Here is a 19,169-nt window from a genome sequence, read left to right on the forward strand (position 1 = left end):
AAATGTGTAAAGCGCACACTCCGAGAGCCGAACCAACACCACTTCATCTTGAGTGGGCGCTTAACCTAAACATGTTGCTATTGAAACCCAAAAGTCGTGGGCCCCCTTTAACGCAGCACTGCACGAATTGACCAATTACACAAATTCTACTTCATAGCCTACATGTGTCTTGCAATTTGCTTTCTTTTTTGTACGATAATTAAGCGATTTAACTTGAAATAAAATGAGTTCTCACATTTGAGCGTTAGCCTTAAATAAATAAGTTATAGTCCTACGGCTTATGTAGGCTAAGGAAAAAATAAATTTGCAATCGTTGATGGCTGGCCACCTCTTGCTATAAAACAGCTACCGTACATAATTCTGTCTTGAGTTATGAATCAACACCAGAAAAAATAGAAAAAGTTTATTTCGCAAAGCATGGATGAACGGTCACTATTAATTAGCAGCGGTAAAGTGAATATTTTATAAATTCCAGAACTTTACTAGGCTTTCAACTAGAAGCCATGATTGAACTTTAGCTTTAATTTTCATCAATTACAAAATTTTTCATTACTTCCGGTGTTGCCAGGTCCTTTTAGGATTTCCAGGGGAGAGGTGATGAAGCGAAGCTCCAGCAGCACTCAACCACTGCTAACTGACCGCAATTAAACGGCAATTAGCCTATGTATGATGAAAAATTCTCAAGACTTTCACGACATGGGGAAGCCATCAGAGTGGTTCTCGTACATTTCATTGGGTGTGTGCGAATATTAAAGCTGATAATTTCATAACACAGGTCAACAAAGTTTTTACTGTATTTATACCAACACTTGTTCTTACATAACTTGGGGGCGCTGATTCCGAATCTGACCTTAGTATTTTCTGCAAGCTCTAGATTTTTTCAAATTAAGATTTAGTATATTTTATTTTTAAACAAACAACACAAAGTTAAGCACATTTTTCGACCAATGTATTAAGCGCGGTGATGAATTGATATTCCATCAGGAGTGTACCCTTGACAGCAAAATAGTGAAAATAAATAATGTGGTTAGAGATCATAAGCAGTTCAATGCTGACAGTGTTGCCGGTTAAGACATGTTCAAAATGATACTTCTACCCATGAAAAAGTAGGCCCACCTAGTGCAATCAAAAAGCTATTGTGGAGATAGCTGTACGCCAGCATGTGATAGCCAGTATGTAAAGTGCTTAGCTTGACTTGCAAGTTGTAATTAGTGATGCACTTGAGGAAACATTTTGGGTTATGAAGCCTTCTATTTTGTATCTTCCCAAGTTTATAAAATCAAAACTGGATTTCCGTAAAGATTTGACCGACAAGTTTTGGTTTAAAATTGAAGTTACGTTTCAAACAAGCTTTTTTATGACCATTGACCACAGAAGGATTCAATAATTTTTTTCAAGGTTTATTTAGTGTCGTGTAGTCTTTTAGCAATATTTTGAAACACATTTCACCTCACATTTTTGTAAACATTGAAATGGCTCAATTTAATTGTTAGTAGTTAAATGAGCAATGAATCTATTTTAGAATAGCCTATTGCAATATGTTCATAGCTTTAGAGTTCAGAAAACATTTCCACCCTTAAATCCATTGCTCCTGAAACCTTGCGTACCTTATAGCATTCCAAACTCACACAGAATCCGTTAAAAAATCTCATAAAAAAAAAAAATGTTGACTAGTGTTATCTATTGTTAGCAGTTCCTGCTTTTGTGTACTTGAAATCAGTTTTCATATACTCGATTAGAGCTTGTTTTGGGTATACAACCGAAAGTCTGTATAAGTTTTGATACAGGTCATGATAAATACCGTCTTGTTGCTCATTATCGTCTGCATATAAGCTTAGTATATACTCTTCAGAAAGCAAAAAGTATATTTTTTACAAGCTCCATGCTGCAACTTTTCCTTTGGATTGATAACAATCACTTTAGATATCTAGATTGTCTTCTCTTGTACAGTTGCCATTACAAAGCCAAACAGTAAAACGTTGACAAAAATCATCTTCTACGGTCTGCAGGTATCGTGGCAAGCAATGGCACTTCTAAAATCTCTCCACAAGGGTGGTAAACCTGCAAATAGGTGCTTTCCACAAACACTGCATTTCTCGACGAATAGAGTCTTGTAGCTTTGAAGCCAAATCTGAAACAGATACAAACATACATCCATTTTAAGTTTCTACTCTGTATTATTACCTCTCACGAGAAACTTATGAATCACAAAATACTGGGTAGCCTACATGTAATACTGACTTACTTGCTATTTAAACCAAGATAAGCAAATCAAATCAACACAGAACTTCAGAAAACGAGACATCTAAAGTGAACAGAATACATGTTCATTAGCTAGTCTCTTTTGAGTTGTGGGATGGAACATGAAAGCAAATAAATGATGGTCGTATTTTTACATCTTGTGTTTTTTCTGTGCTCTGTGGTAGCCTAATTTTGATTTACTCACCAGTCACAAAAAACATAACGATATATTTAAAAGAATAACACAATCAAGACTAGGCTACAAGACCACCCCAAGAACATAATGCAATCGACCCAAAAAGATGAACAAATAAATTTTTCTACTAAGACTTTACTGAACTGTTTTGTAAGCAACTGTTATGTTATACGCACAGTGTTGTAGGTCTACTAACAAATCCACTGTGTTTAAACGCAAAGAGAACATCACCACAAGCGGAAACAATCAACTCTGCAAGATGCCATTCCGGTGCTTGTTAATGGGAAACAAGATACTCTTAGTCTTAGTGGAACACCCTGCAAATCCTGCAATCCTCGCCTCAATACACAGTTGTTTGCCGCAGGCGCTTCCTATCTGCTTAACGTCTTTTCTTAATTCGTCATATGATGCGCTTTTTGCCTCGCGGAATTAACCGCCATGTGATGTGCCTTTCTCCCCTGCTTTGCCGTTTCATTCTTATGCATTTCGTTTTCAATTCATAGTGTAGATCAGTTATTTATTTTCAATGTAGATGTAAAATCAGTTATTTTTCGTTACGGTACTTGAAAAGGGCTAACATGTGTATGGCCGAAAACGTTCGTAGTTTATGATTACTTTAATGTAATATGTTAAATGCCCTGTGGTTGCTTGGTTTTATCTGTCTATGGTTGTGTAAAGTCACCTCTTTGCCAAAATATGTTCTTATTCAACGATTTCTTGAAGCATCTATCATAAAACCTTCACCTCACTTAGGTCTATCCCTATCATTTCTTGGTTTATACATTTCGTCTATATTGCAAATGCCTTTAACGAGTGGTCCATATTCCTTGCCCAGTTTTCTTTTATAAAAATAACACATCACGTGGTTCTTTTGAGATTTTAAATTTAACTTTAACAATCAAATTTCATTACAAAGAACCCGATAATGATCCCACAAGTAAAAGGGAGTTCTCTATTTCACAATGTAGATACTAACGACCTGCTTTAGCACGATGCTGTGAGTTCGCTGTGGACTCTGATAATAGCGAATTGCACTTGCTTTCGGAACACAGTTCCTTAACCATGTGCTATTGCGAAGTTCTCAATATTTATGGTCTCAAACATGATCGAGTATAAGTTGTTGAAAAAACAGCATAAATTTACACTTATAGCACTGAAGATGAAGACAGAAGAGTTTTCGAAACGTTTACTGAACATGAATTTACTAATCTACATTTTGGGCTCTAGCAAACCTGCAAATAGATCTAAGTACTAAGTTGCCATATTCTGAACGTTAATTTTAACTCAACTTGATATTGTTCTTTGTCGCTTGAAACATGGATAAAATGATTGAAAACAAAGAAAAATGTTTTTTACATAATATCTGACTGCATAACAACTGTTTGTACAATGACATTTGACAAGCTGTTTCGCGAACTACAGCAAACGAAATGGATTGGTTTACATTGCTCGATGCAGTAGCGCACCCAGAAAAAAAGTTTGGGGGGGGCTAATTCAGAGATGTCGGCCGAGTGATTTGCGACAATAGGCCAATACCCATCCCTTGATTAATATTTAAAGGCACTCACAGCCAGTAGTGTAGCCAGGAATTTTGAAGGGGGGGAAGGGTTTGACGGCCGGCGGGCGAAGCCCGACGTCGTGTTCGCCTAAGACGACACCCAGCGGCGGGGAGTCTGGGGGGCCTCCCGCAGAAAATTTTGAAAAATTACTTTGAATTGGTGCATTCTGAGAACATTTTCAACAACAATGTGGGTATAAATATTCCTGTAAAATGGTGCTGTCTGGTGGCATAGCAAAAGGATAAGATCATGTTTTCTTCGGCATTTTTTCGAAATAAAACTAAGTCTCTATGTTTTCTTGTTGCTAATTCCTGGCTGAGATATTTGAATGTTTGGTATCGGCAAAACTCGCTCTTTTAATGCAGTTTCGCTTAAAATTAGGCAAACTTTGTTTTAAAGACATAAAGAAACTGAAAGCATCATTCTCAATATCGTGACGTAACACGCGTGCCAAAGGGGGGTGTTGAAGTCCCCCCCCCCCCCTTGGCTACGCCACTGCTCACAGCCCACAACCCACCGGTTGCCGATACATCAGGATTCGTTCTCTCAATCAGATTATAAGTTGGCCTAGTGAACCCCATGCTACTAGCACCATCAGCTTCCTCATCCCTACGTCCACTCTTGCAATCTTTTATAGATCTCGACGTTTTCGTCATGTATGACAAAAACAAAATAGAATTAGATTTTCGTTTGCCAACACAAATAAGTGCGAAAACAACAACTAGCACGAAAACACTTTGAAACAAAACACTAAATTTGTAAACAATAAATTTGATGTGGACGTTTTTTCTACTTACAAAACATTCAAATTTAGTTCGTATTTTCAACTAAAGTCCCAGACGCCTTCGTCTCTCTGCTCAAACGTCGTAAACAGTTTTACATGTCCGTGTGATTCGGCATTGACGTACGTCACGTACCGTACGGTACATCGGTACGTATGTCCACCAGACATTTGACCACGAGAGTACAGGAGCATCTGAACTTTATAGGGAGTTAAAGAAAAGTGCCATCAAAGACCATATCATGGAATGTTCTTTTTGCTCTGATCGAAAATTCTCTGCCGACTCATTTAAAATTTTACGCAAAGACAAATCCCAATTTGACACCAAAATGTAGGAAGCACTGTTAATCAAACGCTATAACTCAAATTTAAACAAACAATTATTTGCTGGTCAAGTCCATTCTCTTCAACATTTAGCCTACTTGATGTATCACCTTCCCCGTGGAGCAAGTTTTTTCGTAGGTAGTTATTTATGTAGTTGCCTTTTCCTAATGTAATTTTACCTTCAAGAAGTTGAAATTTATTGCATTTTTATAAATATTTTCAGATTCCTGATGAGGGCTTAAGTTAAACCGAAAATGTTCAACTGTTAAAACTATTTTTAAGTTAAATATGTAAAATATATTGTTATAATGCTCAGCCCTGTTGTATTGTTGTGTCTTATTCATACCTAACCTGTAAGCAAAATGTATAGGCTAAATGAGGAACATACAAAAACTTCATTTTTAGTGGCGGGTTTGGGGGGGGCTTGAGCCCCCTTAGCCCCATGCTGGGTGCGCTACAGGCTCGATGAATAACCACTCAGCACAGGATGTGACATCACAGCGACGCGACCAAGTCAATGCTATAGCACAAAATTAGTTTGGGAAAACATGTTTAATTGCAATCAAACAATAAATAGCCTACGATATTAATACTGTACTACAAACAGTGCCCAATGCCAAGCCGAGCGAATTACATCAAATGCAGTTACAAGCCTCTTAAAGCCCTTACAGGCTGTTTTACTAGAAACTTTCTCAATTAGCTTCGGTATATTGCTAACATGACTAAGTATAAGAAAGGAACGTTCTATCTGACAGCACAAGGCTGAGAAACCTACTCACTAGAGCAGCGAGAAATCGTGATTCGCTAACTATAACGGTGTGTTTGTTTGTAATCTGTAGGTAGCTGCAGCAGATGGAGTGTTACATGAACCTGATATTGTGAGCGTTCTTCTCAAAACATTTCTGACATCTCGTAGCCTACTTGCAACTACTATCCAATCAAATATATGTTTCTCGGCAGCGGATTGTACACTGTACAGTACTAATATGTAGCATCACCTATGGCTGTTAATTCTTGCTACTGCACAATCGCCTGTCGAAAAACATATTGCTAACATCATTGTTGATCCGTGCGAAATGCTGATTTGAGGTGTATGTAAACAAACCTCACCCGGCTGGCGGCTGCATTGTCGAGTGGTAAAAGCTTCCTTGCCTACCCGTCCACTTAATCTAAATCTTCAACCACCGGGCGAAAGCTTAGATACGACAAAAAACACTCACCAGGGAATAATCAAAAATAGTAAACTGTAGCTTACACAGCCTACGACTTCGGAAAATAGTTTTTTGAAAACTGAATTAAACAGAGAAACCCAATGTTCCGGCGGGTCAATTTCCCTCTTGATTATAATTGTGATGAATTTTGTAACTTGGCTAGCTAAATTAAGCAACGTTGAATTTGCATTCTTTCACTGTTCTACGTCACGTAGCCCGCCTGATGACCGAGACGTTTAATCTCTGATTGTCGCCTTTGTCGCGTACCGGGAGCCGTGGTTTCTGGAGACTATTTGCCATTGTGTTGGGTTTCATTTCATTATTGAAATAGCAAGCTAAAGGAATGCCAATGTATACCACGGATTTAAGTTATCGTTCTTAAAGCCATTATAAGTTTATACAAAATCAAGGTTTTATCCCAACTCACTAACTCAAGTCAATAAATCAAAAAACAACAAGAAACAATTGCAAGTATGATTGAGGCAGACAGAGGAGGGATTGTAGGAAGGCAGTGAGCACCTACTCTTGTAACCACCCAATGATTTCAAAAGAAAAAGAGTGGTAAAGGAAATCCAGTATTTCTTGTTAAAGTGACAGATAAAACTATATGATCAATCTATTGCCGTTTTGAAATGGCATTATAATTTAATAAAAGTAACCACAAATCATGCTAGCAGAATATAACTTAGCATTGACCAGCAAAAACGCAACGTTGCGAAATCTTTGTGTATATACTAATAAATGTGTATAACTGTGTACTATGTACTATACGAAATAACTGTGTACTAAGCGTAGCCCAGCAACAAATCAGTTCTTTTCCACATTGAAAAAAAAAATGTTGAAAAGAAATGATTTGACAACTGGGATAACATTCATTGACATCATAGTGCTGCTTATTGTTTACCAGTATGTATCGTAAGGGCACTTCAACTTGACCAGGATAACACGAACTGTACTCCAACAATGCCGAGGTGGCGTGGTCGCTTATTTTCTTCATGCATTCAAATTGTGATGGCGTGAATAAATCAACTTTGCCATTGTCATCACATATATCCTCATCCAAACCTCGAACCTGAACACAAAGGTAGATATTCAAAAAAACGGATATTTCAATAAATACAAAACATCAAAAACTCCAAGCTCTTTCCAACAGGTGAAGAAACGCGACGACTAAGTTGACACTTGGGCACCTGCGCTAAAACGTTTGACTCTCTACGTTTTATGCCACGCCGTTTTCGCGCAGAACCATTGAAAAATAACGTTATAAGCTAAGTTTCAGGCACACAAAGAGAGAAACTGTACTTCTGTGTTCTGTTCAAAACAAAAAGGTTCACTTAAGAATGGGTCAAACTGAAACAATTGAGCGTATCAACGAGCACAACAAAAACAATCTCAAAAAGCAGAAGTTGCATTTGATTTGAATGAAAAGTTTTTTCAGTATGCTAGCCAAATCGTACAGCCAATACCGACTTTTAAAGACGGTCTTGGTGCAGCCCGTTAGAGCAACCGCAAAAAGCGAGACCATTATATAATATATATTGTTTTCATTGTTGCATTGATGCTTCGCGCATCCTCAGAAAAAAAATGTACAATTAAGTAATTTTGAAAATATGTATTGCAGTACGAGCCATTGTCTGCTGAAAAAAAAAACAACTCCAAATTTTTCGCGTTTTGATATTTGGCACGACTATGTTTAGTCGCCATCTCCGATGGAAGCAGACTGCGCATCAACACGGATCATCTGCCCCCATGAGTCACGGTTTTGAGCTAGCTCGTCCAGCGTCGCCAAATTGAGTTCGGTCCATGCCTGGATGTTGTCAACTTGTCATGTCATCGTCGTGGTGGTCTGCCTCGTTTCTTTTAGCACTAGTTGAGCACATTATTGTGATTTCTACGTTGCTGTTGTGACGTTCCCCACAGGCCCACAGTTGAATTTCAGACAATTGGTTGTAAGAGAATTTCTATGATCTAATTTTATCATTGAAGATGAAAAAAGGTCAGTTTTTAAAACATGTTCTGAGCTCAGAACCATGACATTATGACGCGATTCGTATGTCATCACACCAATGCCGCGATGATGCAATGAATTCAACCGGAACAGTCAAGCCTGGTTATTACTTGTGTCTGCTGCTGTACTTGCACTGTTTGGAGTTATCACTTACAGGCTGCTATAACAAAATTAAATCTCTGAATAAGCATAGCGCCATTGTTTATGGTCAATGGTCAAGAATACTTTTTGCAGTATTTTACAATTTAATTTTATCCATTTGTAATGATTAATGTTCAAATCATTTTTGAATCTTGACCTGCATACACAGTGTTAATGCAAATAAGCGTGCATTAATATGGAAAAGCCAGACTTACACTTCGGCTGTGGTGGCATACCGATCGCATCATTCAAACCACGTCCAACACTTTCCCGAAAATTCTAACCATTTTGTTAGCGAGCTATTAAATGGCAAACAGTAACATTTCGCTAAATTTTTATGCAATTGATGAATGTATTTAAATTAAACATGTTCTCACCAAAACTTTCTCTAAATAAAGACTCCTCAGTACGATAATAGCATTGAAAACACGCTTAACAGTCAACTGAAGTGCTCTCATCTCACCAGCACAAAGAATTACTTTGAGCGAGGCATCTTGCTTAAGTTGACCTGTGCATAACTGAACAATGCCTTCCACATGCCTGTATAAATATTTTCATTAATAGCAGTGTGAAGCCACAAAACCTTATTTTTGTGGTGTTTGAAAATTCAAACTCTGTTGGTTCCTAATGAAAGACTGTCACATTGTCACAATGCACTACGCTTACACATCGGTGCAATTCTATTATAAATGTATGTCATTCAATTTGGTTTACTTTGCAAAATAAAATAATTAAAAAAAAATGAATGTTTTAACTTTTGCAACCCCTGTGGAATTTTTTAAAAGTACCTTTCTTAAGTCATTTAAAAATTTAGTTGCATACGTTCTTCCTAATGTATAATACTGTAACAAGGATTCATAGTATAGGGATCGCCAACTCGGCTGTATATCTGACAAGCGGAGGGTAAAAGTGTTGCCAGATATTTTTTCAATTTTTAGAAAAACTATTTTTTTTGGCATTTTTAAAAGTAGTGGTTGCCCAAAGTTTGTCCATTTAAAACTAACCTGAAGTTTAAAGTTGCACAAGATTGAGAAAGTAGTTTGTGGTTGTTTTACTTTGCAATAAGAATGTGAATTTCTGCATAAAATTTAAATAAAACTTTGAAAGAAAGGTTATATTTGCAAAAAATATAATAGTTTGATAAGTGAATAATAAAATTGCTTTAGATTAGTAACAGGCAAGTTTTGGGCGACCACTACTTTAAAAATGCCAAAATAATGTTATTTCTAAAAAATTAAATATCTGGCAACACTTTTACACTCCGGTTGTCAGATATCCAGCTGAGTTGGCGATCCTTATACTATGAATCCCTGTACTGTACAAAAATACTTTTTATTTTGAAATTTGAAGTAAGATTCCCTAATGAAATCTATCCTATCTAAATTTACTTTCAGTATTTTGTAATCGCGTTTATAGTATTGGATCATACAATGTCTTGCCACTAAAAACTTATACGCAGTTAGATCAAAGGCAATTTTAGGAATGGTAAAAATTTATGCAAATCAAGCAAGTGTATAATCTGTGGAGGCGAAAGTGGAGTGGTTATTCTTGCTTTTTTTAGAATAATTAGAGCAAAAGCCTTGAAAAGGTGTAAAATGTGTTGATTTTCAATATTGGGCGGGGGAGGTTAAAGAGTTTAACAGTTGCATGTTGATAATTTTTTTTTATGCAAACTAGGTTATTAATGATGACAAGGTACTGTGTGTACAAGTAGTCTACTCACTGGCGGTTGGTGGTGTTGAATTTAACAGGCAAAGGGCGTCTTCTTCTTGCCAGAAGATGGGGTCCACTTTGCTGTTGAGATTTTTTTATCGGGTTTGTTTGCATGAGACTGGATGCAATCTGGGCATACTCATGCAGCTTTTGGTTCCACTAAACAAGAAAGAAAAACTGTACAAATGTTCAAATAAATGCTAAGGAGTAAGGACACACTTCCGCAGAGGGCCATAGGAATTTCTCTCTAGAGCAGCGTACTGTTCATAATCATGAGAAATGAAAAATGATATAGTCGAAAGGGTACCACTCCCCAATAACGGGACACACTTAAAACAATACAAATTTGAGGGATCTCAATCCATCACAAATACCAAAAGAGCTATTATAATATATCAAATCTATAAAATTTAATATCTTTGAGGTAAGCTGAGTGGGTCTGCTACTATTCGGTGAGTCCGATTCGGAGAGTTCCCTATTCGGAGACAGCCTTTTTCGGAGAGTTCCCTATTCGGAGATTTTTTGAAATTTTTTTTGAAAATTATCGGGAACCGTAGCCTAATTATCATTGCCGCTTTTACATCGTTTTAACGTCGCTAAACGTTCAAATCGTGCAGAAAAAAATAGAAATAAAATGTTTGTTTTTTATTTCTATTTTTTCTGCACGATTTGAACGTTTAGCGACGTTAAAACGATGTAAAAGCGGCAATGATAATTAGGCTACGGTACCAACGAATTTTCATTTAATTGTTCAAACATTTTATTTCTATTTTTTCTGCACGATTTCAACGTTTAGCGACGTTAAAACGATGTAAAAGCGGCAATGATAATTAGGCTACGGTACCAACGAATTTTCATTTAATTGTTCAAACATTTTATTTCTATTTTTTCTGCACGATTTCAACGTTTAGCGACGTTAAAACGATGTAAAAGCGGCAATGATAATTAGGCTACGATACCGACGAATTTTCATTTAATTGTTCAAACATTTTATTTCTATTTTTTTCTGCACGATTTCAACGTTTAGCGACGTTAAAACGATGTAACAGCGGCAATGATAATTAGGCTACGATACCGACGAATTTTCATTCAATTCTTCAAACATTTTATTTCTATTTTTTTCTGCACGATTTCAACGTTTAGCGACGTTAAAACGATGTAACAGCGGCAATGATAATTAGGCTACGGTACCGACGAATTTTCATTTAATTCTTCAAACATGTTATTTCTATTTGTTTTCTGCACGATTTGAACGTTTAGCGACGTTAAAACGATGTAACAGCGGCAATGATAATTAGGCTACGGTACCGACGAATTTTCATTTAATTCTTCAAACATGTTATTTCTATTTGTTTTCTGCACGATTTGAACGTTTAGCGACGTTAAAACGATGTAACAGCGGCAATGATAATTAGGCTACGGTACCGACGAATTTTCATGTAATTGTTCAAAAATTTTATTTCGATTTGTTTTCTGCACGATTTGAACGTTTAGCGACGTTAAAACGATGTAAAAGCGGCAATGATAATTACTAAATTAGGCAACGATACCGACGAATTTTCATTTAATTGTTCAAACATTTTATTTCTATTTTTTTCTGCACGATTTGAACGTTTAGCGACGTTAAAACGATGTAACAGCGGCAATGATAATTAGGCTACGGTACCCAATAATTTTCAAAAAAATTTCAAAAAATCTCCGAATAGGGAACTCTCCGAAAAAGGCTGTCTCCGAATAGGGAACTCTCCGAATCGGACTCATCGAAACGGGCCATTCCGAAGCTGAGTGTACGGTACTGTAAGTAGTTTGGTATTCAAAAAAGTACATCATAATTACACAACAATAACAAGCAACAGACTTTCAACTCTTGTATGCAGTTGAGCAACACAGTTGATACAAATATAAAAGAATTAAACAAACTTTAGGAAATACAACTTTCTAACCATCATGTCTCACTGTTGAGCTTCTTACCTGGTATGTTAAAGACGCATCTCGATACAGTGACGATTTGTCTAGAACAGAATCTTGACTAAGAATTCCAGATGGCCCAAGAACAGGAAAGTCAGCAGTGGTGATCATGCAGTTACAAAATTTTTCCACTTCACTGATAAAAAAAAAGTATTAATCTTGATTCAGCCTTCCACTTGAACTTAGAGTTTTTGCTTCTTTATTATATAAAACACATTTCATCTTTCAACAAACTACTTACGGTATTGACATTAAGAAAAAGGAAATAAATTGTTATGGTGCTTTAATACTTCTAAATAATAAGCAGGAAGTTTTTTATACAATCATAAAGAATTTGCTAGTTTATCACAACACCAGTTCAGCTTTTAGTGCATCATGTGCGAGTAGGAAGAAATTGGTCAGTGGAAAGAACCTTGATATAATTCTAAAGCTGAGGAGCATGAACATGTTTTATAACAAAGAAACTCTCTTAAGATATATACATAGTTAAATGAATAACATTGTAACATATTTTACTCAGCAATGTTAATAGGCTACTTACTTATAATTTTGATTTACAGCTTGCAAATACTCCTGAAAGCGATGCAAAAATTTTTTTGAATCCTTTGTCACACTACCAACAGTTTCAATAGTTTCAGCTTTTGAATCTTGATCTTCATCTGGTTTAACTCCCTCACACAAAAGTGTGAAAACATTCGTAACAGTTGATCTCAGCTGCTGTGTTGCAGAAATTGCCTGAAATGATTAATAATTTTGGCATTTGCTTCAATTTAAAGCTTCAGACTAGGCTTAATTATTCAATCAGACAAATACCATACAGAGAGAATCAAGATTACATAATCTCCTATCTAAGGAAACCAAGATAATAAAATTATTCTTGTGAAGATAAAAATTAAAACATTTATAGTCGAGTGGGGTAAAAAAAATAGTGGGGTTATTGGGGTAAAAAAACACTTATTATCTCACATCTAAAATGAGTAGATATTCACTCAACCTTTTTAGTGTCTGTTGAAGTGGTCTCTGGTGATTAGTTTGAGGGGTAGAGGAACAAGATTGGATTTGACAAAGAAGAGATATGTTAAATAGAGTAAATATGGCCAGCAAAGGGTGCAAAAAAAGGTTCGGAGGAGTTTATTAAAGGTTTATGCTGAATTTTAGTGATACTGATAGGTAGCATGAATGTTTTAATGTTATATTGTGAGGCTACTAGATGCAACAAAGACTGGGACCTCAAATGTTCGGAATGGCCCGTTTCGGTGAGTCCGATTCGGTGAATCCGATCCCTTAACGGGGGATTTTTTCAATTTTTTTTTTAAATTATCGGGTACCGTAGCCTAATTATCATTGCCGTTTTAGGGTTAGGGGTTAGGAACTCACCAAATCAGACTCACCGAATCGGACTCACCGAATCGGACTCACCGAATCGGACTCACCGAATAGTAGCAGACCCCCAAATGTTTGTGTAAATTATTATTGAGGTGTATTTTTTTACCCCAAAAAATTTTGTTGACTTAAGATAAAAAAAACAGTGCATTTTATGGAATGTTTTGGCTTTGCATTGGTGTTATGTCATCTGCCAAGTAGTATATCACTAAAAAATACAAAAACAAACTGATGTTTGTTGGAATTGGGGGTCCGAGGTTAAGGTTAGTGTTGCGGTTAGTCGATCAATAGCGCAGATTGAGAGTACAGAGTGATCTACTAGAATATACCGTAGCCTATATTCAAGCGGGTGGTAGACTTTAGTGAAGAGTAACTTAGTTTTCCATCAAACCCGGACTAGGTTTTGCCAAAGCTGAGCTGATACAATCTGCAAACTTTACTAGGAATAGCACCTAAATGAACGAGCGCCACAGTGTGCGCGCTTATTTGACTAGCACCTAAAAGACGTGGACCCGAAATTTAATCGCCCACTCGCATGTTCAAACTTCAAACTAGAGCTGCAGCCTGCAGATAAAATTCAGGATGGGGTACATAAGTAAGAAGTATACTAAACAAATTTTTTTGTCTTGCTGCTGTTTTTATTACAGAAATGAGACTTTGCGATTTCACAATGTGTATTTTAATAAAAAGTGCATACAAAATTGTGGGCAAAATCGTTTACATTATCATCATGACCCATCCGGCCGGTTTCGACTATGGGTTCAGACTAAGCTTTCGCCCAATGCATTAATTATTGCGATCACTCAGGGCGAAGCCTGAAAGACGATCGATTCGCCATTGAAATGCATTAGGCAAAAGCTTCGTTGGGGGGCTGTTTTCGAACAACGATTGCTTGTATATTGAATAAGATATAAACATGAAAGTTAGTACTTCAATGCACAGTAACATGTTCTTTCAATTGGATTTGATTTAGATTGTTTATCGTTTAAAATAAATTTTTGGTGATGGTTTGAATTTGGTCAAGTTTAGGTGGCCACCAGATGGAGCTAGTAGTATTTTGGGACTTGGTATTAACTTAGTTGGTTAGATCTATGCTTGTGCTTTCCAACGATAGCAAATCTGTTGAAATTGAGCAAGAAATGAATAAATGAGAGACAATTAATTATCGCGATCACGCAGGGCAAATCCTGAAAGACAATCGATTCGCCATTGAAATGCATTGGGCGAAAGCTTCGTTGGGGGCTGTCTTCGAACAACGATTGCTTGCATATTAAATAAGATATAAACATGAAAGTAAGTACTTCAATACACAGTAACATGTTCTTTTAATTGGCTGTCTTTAATGTTTTTATCATTTAAAGTTAACTTTTTATAATGGTTTGAACTTGGTCAAGTTTAGGTGGCCACCAGATGGAGCTAGTAGTATTTTAGGACTTGGTATTAACTTAGTTGGTTAGATCTATGCTTATGCTTTCTAACGATAGCAAATTTGTTGAACTTGAACAACAAATGAATAAATGGGATACAATTTCCTTCAGGTATTTTTCAGTGCATTTCCACCCCGTACTTCCTCCTTTATAATTGCCATTCCAATGACGTATGATGACGTCATCATCGAGTTGAGTTGACCAACAGGGTGAACTGTGAAAGAGCACCTAATATATAACCTACTGATACACACAAAGCACTTTAATTGTCCGCCTGCCCGTTAGCTCAGTGGTTACGCGCCCGGCTGGACAACACTAAAAGGCGGAAATAAGCGCGGAAAACTGTCAACAGCTCAAGAGAAGACATTTTGTAAAGTTGAAACGATAGTAAAGTACAAGTAGAAGTTAAACAACGACTTTAATTTAGTATGAGAAACAACACTTTCAAATGCGTCACATTAGGTTGGCTTTTGAGTAAGCAAAAAACTCAACCAAATAAAAATATATATATATACAATTATGAAATCTCATATATATATTTGCTTTTTGTCATAAAGCATATTCACAAAATTGTCATTTAGAACTGCATTCTTATTTTTTAGAAGCAAAATGCAAATGTTGCAACATTTCATTCTTTCATGATGGAGTTATCGCTATGTTAAACAATATGGATGCCAAGATCGTATTTCCGCATTTTCTACATCAGTGTTAAAGCGCTACTTCTGCGGACAATACGCCATTTCACGCCCGGCTTATTTCCGCGTTTCCGCCTTTTAGTGCTGCCCCGCCCGGCTGAAGATCATGCGGCGCAAGTTGAACTCTCGGGGTGTGCACTTGAGCAACGCAGGGCTGCGATTTTTGCCTTTTTCGGTGACGAGGTCACTCGACACGCGCCATCACTATTCGACAAACGCCGTGCCTTGCGGAAAAAAAAAAACGAAAAAAAATTGAAAATAAAAAGGAAAAAAAATGAGAGAGGACTAAACATCGTCAGGTCGAGAACAATCGGGGAGAGGGGAGCATCACGTGGTGCAAGCGTAAGAGTGTTGACTTACGTAAACTTTCCTTCGCCAGGTTCTTCAAAGCAAGGTCTAAAAGCGACGCTTCACACGAGAAACTCCCAAGGCGTCAGCGCCGCCATTTTGAACACAGCGGTAGAATGCTTTGATCGAAGTTCCAACGCCTGGCATCAAACATTTCGCAACACACGTTTCGTGCTATTCGACACAACGAGTTTCTAACTTTCTTCGAAGTAGGCTACTTTTACTTGTCAACGTCTATGCAAGTTTGTATTTATGTCTGACTTATGCACTTGTTGTTCCAAAAATAGAGAATTTTTTTGCAATGTGAATAAAGAATAGTAGACAGATAAACACGGTTGCAACTCGACTTCCTTCCACTAAAAGGGTTTCTGTGATTACGTAATGGGCGATTTTGCACTTGCATTCACAAAAGCACCCAACCTAGCTAGCAAAACCCGTCGTTTTTACATTGATTCAACGTCTGCAGACGTTGAATCGAAAAAACGAGAAGCGAAAAATATACTAGAGTAGTCTATCACGACCGCATTTTTTGATTTGTTGTGATGTAATAATACCAAAAGTAGCGATACGCACGCTGTTACGTTAATTCACCTTAAATAACTCAGGGAGGAAAAGTAAGTTAATTTTGGGTTACCTTTAAAGTAAGTTAACAGCACAAATCGATTTAAATTTCCTGGAGGGTTATATTGCGTAGGCTACCCAGACAGCAAAAATCATCATTTTACATTTATTCAACGTCTACAGACATGAAGTCAATGCAAAAATAACGAATTTTGATGCCTGCGTATCAATGCCCAAGAAGAGATTTACGTTTGTTTTACATTAATTCGACATCTAGCAACGTTGAATTGAATTCTCATAAAATAACGTTAATTGTTCAACCAGGTACCGGTAACAAATTTAGCGCTCACTGCGAGATGATTGCCTCGATTTACGTTTACACTAACATAATTTCGGCACAATTGGGATACTGCGAGCAAACACGAGTCTGTTTGATAAAGAACTAGCTGTCAGAATCGGAATTATCAGATGCTGTATCGGAGGATGAGGTTGTCGCGTCGTCACTAGAATACTTGAAGACGCAAAACTGCCCGTTCATGAACGCGCGATGCCATATGATCGGAAGCATTACTTTACTGCCCAAGAACCATTTATCGAATTTCGTATTAATTTTTTAACTTGACCCGTAGCTTTTCTAATTCCGATTTGTTTCCGTCATAAAGTTCTTTACAAATATTGCAAAATACCCGCTAACTTTTCCTTCTGTTTGATAAAATCTATAGCAGGTAAATTCTACTTTTTAACTGTATCTTATTTCACCATAATTTATATTCGCAACGACATCGGTAAACAATAAGCATTCGATGAAAAAATAACTTTTGCGTAACAACAGGCCGGTATTTATAAGGTTGCAAACTTTTTACAGTTCACAAGAGCATTGTCAGCGTATAAAATAGCTTGCGTGATGCTCTGGGCTACCGCCGTGTGACACGCGATGAAGAAGCGCATAAAAATTCGTTTGATTAAACGTTAAAGCATACGGCAATTGCCGCCGTAATCCAAGGTTTGTTGACTTAGCGACGGCAATGTTTTTGCCGTCGTAGATACAAGCTAATTTCGAGGGATGTATACATGTCCAGTAGGTACATAACTTAGCGCTTGATACTCCTTTGCAATCACTCAACCAGCGTGCGATTAAAAGCTTAAGTGACTCTGATACCACACAACTTGTGCGGTAACTCGCGGCCAAACGCTTATAATCTGACTCTTGTGACGTCATATTACTATTCGACAAACAAACGCAGAAAGTTTGGTCGTTCGACAAGAAAGAAAAAATCGCAGCCCTGGAGCAACGCACGTTAAGGACTTTGAAGTCTCCATTCAGCGGCACTTAGTGAATGGAACAATTCCTTGGCAACAACACTTCAATAATTGGAAAACTTCATTCTGCCAATCTCGGTAGCCAGCCCTGCGTCAAAAGCCTCTAGAAGTATGCAAAACTACCAGGAATAACTACTCAAGGCTTTGTCAGTCCGACGATAAAGATTCAAAACCAACCAACCCAACCAACCATAATTAAAACTGATACTAAACCAAGCATAGTGTTTGCTACGCACCTGAGATATGTAGGAAATATTTTGTCTGGTTTGTGCAATTATGTCTGACATTACAAATGCAATGCAACATTAAAAACTATAGGGAACAGTTGTAAAATATTCCTGAAAATATATAACATTGAATGTTTAAGATAAAATAATATGCTAATGCATAAAGCACAGTCAAACTCATCACTGTTTTTCGCTTATGATCATACACATTTTCAAATTCACATAGAAAATCTTGACTAAAAACAATTCAGCAAATTTGGCGGCAAAACATTTATAAGCTAGATCAGTGGTTCTTAAACTTTTTGAGGCATGCCTCCCTTTTACAATTCTAACAATTCTCGTGGAATATGTGGCAAGAGAGTGATGAGAAATTCAATGCAATGCAAGGAATGTGGAAAGTGGGTACATGCAAGATGTGCTAATGTCAAGAGAGCCGCAACAAGATTGGCGAAGTGTTTTGTTTGTGGGAAATGCAGTAAAGGAAGGAATGAAGTGGAAGGCCATGATGATGAGTTCTGCCATGGCATCGAAACAGTGACAGACTTCTGTTATCTGGGTGATCAAATAAATGGAAGTGGTGGATGTGAAGCAGCGGTGACAACAAGGGCAAGATTGGGCTGGGCAAAGTTCAGGGAATGTGGGGAAATGTTGTATGGCAGAAAATTTTCACTAAGGATGAAAGGAAAAGTATATCGGAGCTGTGTGCGGCCTGCAATGCTATATGGTAGCGAGACATGGGTATTGAGAGAGAGTGAACTGGCAATCCTGAGAAGAACGGAAAGGTCAATGGTGAGAGCAATGTGTGGGGTGAAAACGAGAAAGGAAAAAAGGACTGAAGAATTGTTGGATATGCTAGAGATGAGAGAGACCATAGACCAACTGGCAAGGGCAAATGGAGTAAGATGGTATGGACATGTGATAAGGAGGGAGGAAGGAAGTTTTCTTAGAAAGGCACTAGATCTAAAGGTGGATGGGAAGAGGAAACGCGGTCATCCAAGAAGAACGTGGAAACAACAAGTGAAGAATGAATTTAAAAAAGTCGGACTGAAGGAGGAAGATGCAAGGG

The 19,169-nt window shown here is 37.3% G+C and overlaps 1 protein-coding gene across 1 annotated transcript; it reads right to left on the reverse strand.

Annotated features, from left to right (window-relative positions):
• Positions 1 to 389: 389 nt before the first annotated feature.
• Positions 390 to 18,216, reverse strand: LOC145770376 (mediator of RNA polymerase II transcription subunit 27-like). The gene is made up of 7 exons (XM_082582008.1): positions 18,113 to 18,216; positions 12,684 to 12,877; positions 12,146 to 12,278; positions 10,185 to 10,333; positions 8,839 to 9,001; positions 7,217 to 7,384; positions 390 to 2,131 (listed from the first exon to the last, which is right to left on the reverse strand). The coding sequence occupies exons 1-7, from the start codon at positions 18,161 to 18,163 to the stop codon at positions 1,997 to 1,999; spliced, it is 993 nt and encodes a 330-aa protein (XP_082438134.1). The 5' UTR covers positions 18,164 to 18,216; the 3' UTR covers positions 390 to 1,996.
• Between the last annotated feature and the right edge of the window lie 953 nt (positions 18,217 to 19,169).

Source organism: Aplidium turbinatum, chromosome 5, assembly GCF_918807975.1.
Source record: "Aplidium turbinatum chromosome 5, kaAplTurb1.1, whole genome shotgun sequence".
Lineage (NCBI taxonomy): Eukaryota > Metazoa > Chordata > Ascidiacea > Aplousobranchia > Polyclinidae > Aplidium > Aplidium turbinatum.